Here is a 5,911-nt window from a genome sequence, read left to right as displayed (position 1 = left end):
GTATTGGATCTCGTACTCCATGCAGTAGGATTTCCATACAAGACCTTGGAATAAAAACTCAAATGACACAAACGATCTTTTTTTAGGAGAGCATTTAAACTGAATTTCATGGTTTTACTAATATATATGACAATCTTTTAAATGCCAAATCATAGAACCACATTTTGCGCACATATCTAATATTATTATTTAATTAAGCATAATTAAATATTGTTTAAAAAGTGAATGTGACATTTGAGGTTTTTCCAAAAGATTTAGACTTTTGCTGTTTTTGATTCAAAATACGTAGAAATTTCACTTTAAAAGGAGAATTAGAAACAACAAAATTGATAATTTTTTTCCTTTTAGTTTATAATGTGCAAGGAAAAGATCTTATGAACATTTTTTACTTTGTTGAGTAACAAAATAAAATAAAAATAAGTAAAATATAAAAGCATGAAATACAAGACATTATAACTAAACTAAAATATTACATCGAAAATACTCTCAATTAAATATGAATTTTAATCTATATCAGTTAATCCCTCGCTATCTTCCTCATCAGCATCTACCACATCGTTGTCACAAGTCAAATTTTCATAAAAGTTGGCATTTTAAGGATTTTGTAAATATTTAAAGAGTTTTATAACATCCTTTTTTTGGCTCCCTTTAATGGAATCAAACCGTTATAGAATTGTTAGTAGGAAATTGTTGTAGGTATACTGTTTTCTTTTAGTCTTTTAAATCTTTCCCAAGATCCAAAAAAACTATTTTGTTTAGCTATAACTTCGCCAACATTATCTCTGTCTATTTTATATATTCTGACTTGTCTAAGTTTTTTCCATAATTTGCCCTAAAGTAAGGCTTAAGCATATCTTTTACATTAAAAAATCTTCCTGTTTTGGTTTTTCAAGAATAAAAGGTTTTAGTGTTTTCCTTACTTCAAGAGCAACCTTATCCTAATCCTCAAGGATATCTGCCAAGATTGTTTTCTAGCATTGCTAAACAGATAGAAATTTGCATCATTTGGCAAAAAGGAGTGACCTATAAAGGAAAAATATGAATTACTCAACTTTTTTTAAGTACATGTACTACCATATACCAAAAACAAATCATGACAAAATTCTTATTTTGTCCAGAACACCCGCCACTCAAAATATATTATATAGCATTGATGTTACAACATTTTGCCCACGTTTCGCCACTCCTTCATAATAAGAATACATGAATACATCATTTCGAGCTAAATCATGTATCCCAAATACATAATACCACAACTGTCTAGAGTAGAATACAGCATTTGTAACCTTATTTGGCAAAGGCAAATTTTGCATGAAGTTAAATGACATGACAGTAATATCAGTAGAAGAGCTCGCTAGTAGTTTTAAACGTCGCTTTTAATTTGTAAACTCTTGAGCTATTGCCAAATGAAGCTTGAGTTCTATCTCCAGTTTTTGTTTGTCTTCTTTAGGAAAATCAAAAACTTGAAGTTTTGTTTTAACTGAATTACAGTATGAACATGTATCGCTGCGAGGAGATCCAAAGGATAGATTGTATTTGGTTGTAAAAATTATGTAGTATGTATCATATTTTAGTTGGATTTTGTAAAATTGTAAGAAGAGTTCGTGCATTTTTTTTAAGCCTAATGTCTCTGGAAGGTATCTTACATTTTTGTTTATGGTAAAAGAATAATGGCTTTAATGACCTTTAAAAGATTAAATATGAGAATGATAGAGCTGTATTATTTGATCAGGTACAGCATGTGGGCGATTTTTATGTTTTCCTCTTTAATCTTTCAGGGCTAATCCTGTACTTGTGATATGTGATATGATTTTGAATACGTCTCAGTCGAGGATGAGAAATACCATGAATTGATGAAAATGCTTTTATACAAATCTTATAGCTAAGACCATCATCTGAAGATTTTATCTGAAACAAATAAGAATAATTTTTAATTAAGAATGATGAGGATTTGTATCTATTTTATAAGACGCATCAAAAATAATAATACTGACCTTATACTTGTAAGATACTGAATGCATGTAAATACCATCGTTAATAGGAATTACATCTTTCGCTTTGTGTCGCTTTTTCGTTTTCACTGCGATCTATTTGTACATGTTTTATAACAATGCTCAATTGATCTTTCTTATTGATATCTTGTGTCGTATCTAACATTAAAGAATAAAATGGCGATGTATTGATTTTCGTAGTTCTTCCAATAATCTTACTCCCTAAATTGTTATTAATTCATTATGCATATCTGGACTAAGATACGTAATGGATCCGGAAGGAATTGAAATAAATTGTTTCATCACGTCATCATAATTAGCAAGTAGCTCTACTTGCGACAAAAAATTTCCGTTATAATCTCCTGTAAATCCTTCTCGATGTCCAGGAAATGCTAAAGAATTTTTGGCGAGCATAAGCGTTATACGAATTAAACGCTCTAATGCCATATTCCAAAAGGATGCTTTATAACGTAACTGTTCCTCCTGTATTTCATCAATTGTCTGATTAGTTTTCCATAGTTCATATACTGCACAAGCATTAGCATGAGCTTGTGAAGAGGTATGAGAACTTATACGTGTAGATAAGTTTTTCCATTCTTTCAGACCAGTTTTTGATTGGCTATTTTGATTTGAAAATGACAAGCATGGCTCACAGTAGACAGCATCTAAAAGTATGGAATAACAAATACGTGGAACTGGACTATATTTTGATGTCTTGTAATAATAAGTTTCACTAAAACTCCTGTTCTGTTGATTATATTCTTAAGAAAATAGTCCTTTCGGCCGATGCGGTGGAATACCCCAGCTAGCACACATACATTGGGCCAACGTCGGCACAACGTCGGAAGCGTTGGTTTATTTTATCACTCAAGTCATAACGTCGAACCAAAGTCGGGCCAACGTCGGAATACGACTGAATTTTTGCTTTTTTGAATACGTTCAGTGTGTTACAGGTTTTAGTGCTGAAAAAAATTTCGGCCGTTCTTAAAAAAATCCCGTTTAATGTTAGCTGTGGTTTATGCAAAGAAGTTGTAAAGAAATTATTCTAAAACAAACAGTTTGAATCACGAGAAGAAGTGGTATTAAAAGAATCAAAAAAGATTGAATCACGCGAAGAAGTGGTTGTGAAAAAAAATCCCCTTTGTTAGAATCCAGTTGGCTAAAGAGATACAGGTATTTATTTTCATTTTTGTGTTTATTTAACTTTATGCTAGTAGTTTACTAGTTATGTAGCTACATAATTTGTAAATAAACTTGTCTATTTTACATTAAAGATAGTAGAATTTTTTAATTTTCTATCAAGAACTTGAGTACCCCATTTATTATCATGGCCTGAACGAAGTTTGTGCTGCTTCACCGAATTCTCCTCAGAGCAGCACTGATTGCAGGAGAATCTACAAAATTGTGCTATAACGTTTCTATTAGGCTACCATCATACATCAAGACTACATTTTATGCTCTTAGATTTTATTTTATTTAAAAGATATATGTTCCTTAATTAAAATTGAATTGATAAATCAATATTTGGACTAATCAATATTGGTAGTAAATTTCTTAATGTTCTTAAAAAACTTTAAGTAATTTACTGTTTTTATATATTTACAATAGGATGTAAAATTGGTAAAAGATGTAAAATGCTAGAATGTTATAATAATAATAATAATGATCATAATAATAAACTTTTTTTTTGCTGTGCACATACAATGTGGTGAATCTAACATACAATGTAGATGTTATGCTTTGACAGCATTTGGAAAAGTGCTTATTTTTTATTTTTCATTTTTTCATTATTTTTTTTAATTTTCTTTTGTTCGTTTTTGAAACAATCAAACTTGTTTTTGAAGACATTCACATTATTAGAGTTGATTATCTCTCCTTTTTAATTATTCCAATTGTTAACTGTTTTGTTTGTTAAGAAGTTAAATCTTGTGGTAGTGAATTTATGTGTGAATTGCTTTTGCATTTTCTGAGTATGACCTCTTGTTATTGCATATTTAATTATTTTAGGAGGATCATTCCATTTAACTTTATCCATATTTTTACTTATTTTATAAAATTAAATCAAATCACCTCTTGCTCTTCTAATTTTTAAAGTAGTCAAGTTAAATCTTTTTAAAATCTTGTTTTTTTGTATTAACAATGATTAATAATATTATCCTACTATTATTATTCGTTATAATTTAACTGATAATTGTTTAGATGGCTGCTTCATATGCAACAAACAGAAGAAGAGTGAGAGAGCAAGTTGATAAAGATATGGAAGAAATTTATGGTGAAAGTTATTATCAGAAAAGTAATGTGTCTACCTGTAGCATTTCTAATGATTTTGAAAATGTTTATTATGATGACAATGCATATGAGGTTGATATTGACAATGATGAAGATAATTTTCCTTTTCAAATTCCTAATAATCAATATGACGATGATCAGGATAAATGCTATTTCACATCAGACTCAGAAAATGAAAGTGATCTGGATAGCAATCCTGATGAAAAAAGTATTACCACATCTTATAGTACGTTTCTTTCGTATGTTTTGATTTTTCATTGTTTCATTCTTATTTACTAACACTTGTCATTATTTACTGAATGAAACTTTAGTTTAATTTTTTTTTCAATTATGTCTAGTAAAGCATTTGTTTTGTAATTCGTCATTTGTTACCATATCCCTCTTTAACAACTGTTAAAAAGGGATATAGTAATGTATTTTATATGCTTTGCAGCATTTTAATGGTGATTGGAATTCATATATTATTTGTATAAGAGAATTTTGAAGCATATTACTTCTAGTTTTTGCAGTAAAATACTGATACTATTTTAATAATTTTCAATAATTTTAATATTTCAATAATTTCTTGTTTAGATGTGGTATTAAAAAATGAAAGCGAAATATCAACGAATGTAGTAATTATTAAAAAAAAAATATTTTGTCGCCATGTTAATGCAGGTAATATATCCACAAAAAAATTTGTTTTTATTTATGGACATTTTATTTATATATTGTGCTTTTATTTAACATATGTTTGTTATTAACTATTTTATTACTTAAATATAGATTTTATATTCGATGTGTGTGTGTATTTATACATATATATATATATATATATATATATATATATATATATATATATATATATATATATATATATATATATGTATACATATATATACATATATATATATATATATATATATATATATATATATATATATATATATATATATATATATATATATATGTATACATATGTATACATATATATATATATATATATATATATATATATATATATATATATATATATATATATATATATATATATATATATATATATATATACTGCCCCTCCAGATTTCTGAACAGTCTTTATTGACAAAACTTTGTGTAAAAAAAAAGAAACTGATAAGTGTTGGCTAATAATATATATAAACACAAAAATATATGAATACCTATAATTTTAGCAGTAGTTATGGCAATGCCTAAAGCTCATCAAACGAAAGATGCAAATTCAAAGATTTCTACCAAATTGTATAACGAGGAGCATTCCAACGTTGTTGTTAGTCTCAAGTGAAGTAAAGATGCAAGATTCGTAAGGATGCTTAGCAGTCGAGAAGAACATTTTGTTTGAACATTTGTACAAATATTATGATATAATTATATTGTTTATTACAACAAACATTGATTTTCTCTAAGTAATTGTTAAATTTAAGTTGGTTCATTAATCAATGTTTTATTTTCGTTCATCAGCGTCAAATTTTATTCAAACTTATTTGGACATTACATTTTATTCAACATTACAAAGAAATAGTTGTGCTTTATTTAAAGAAATAGTTACCCTTTAGTTGAAAAAAGTTACACTTTAATCAAATAAATAGTTTTAATTTGATTGCAAAAGCTTTTTTTTGATTGAAAGATGAGCA

General features: G+C 27.5%; 1 protein-coding gene across 1 annotated transcript; it reads left to right on the top strand.

The window, feature by feature from the left end:
- LOC136091567 (uncharacterized) lies at nt 1-5,656 on the top strand. Its single transcript, XM_065819250.1, has 4 exons — nt 1-3,164; nt 4,191-4,488; nt 4,854-4,937; nt 5,453-5,656. Exons 2-4 carry the CDS (start codon nt 4,191-4,193, stop codon nt 5,560-5,562), a joined length of 492 nt encoding a protein of 163 aa, XP_065675322.1. The 5' UTR covers nt 1-3,164; the 3' UTR covers nt 5,563-5,656.
- The last annotated feature ends 255 nt before the right edge of the window (nt 5,657-5,911 follow it).

This window comes from Hydra vulgaris, chromosome 15 (genome assembly GCF_038396675.1).
Source record: "Hydra vulgaris chromosome 15, alternate assembly HydraT2T_AEP".
Lineage (NCBI taxonomy): Eukaryota > Metazoa > Cnidaria > Hydrozoa > Anthoathecata > Hydridae > Hydra > Hydra vulgaris.
This window is presented reverse-complemented; position numbering and strand designations above follow the sequence as displayed.

Coding starts and splice junctions, on each gene's coding strand:
- LOC136091567 (XM_065819250.1), top strand. CDS start 4,191: ATGGCTGCTTCATATGCAACAAACAGAAGAAGAGTGAGAGAGCAAGTT. Junction 4,489..4,853: donor TAGCAATCCTGATGAAAAAA/GTATTACCACAT, acceptor TTTCTTGTTTAG/ATGTGGTATTAAAAAATGAA. Junction 4,938..5,452: donor TTGTCGCCATGTTAATGCAG/GTAATATATCCA, acceptor CTATAATTTTAG/CAGTAGTTATGGCAATGCCT.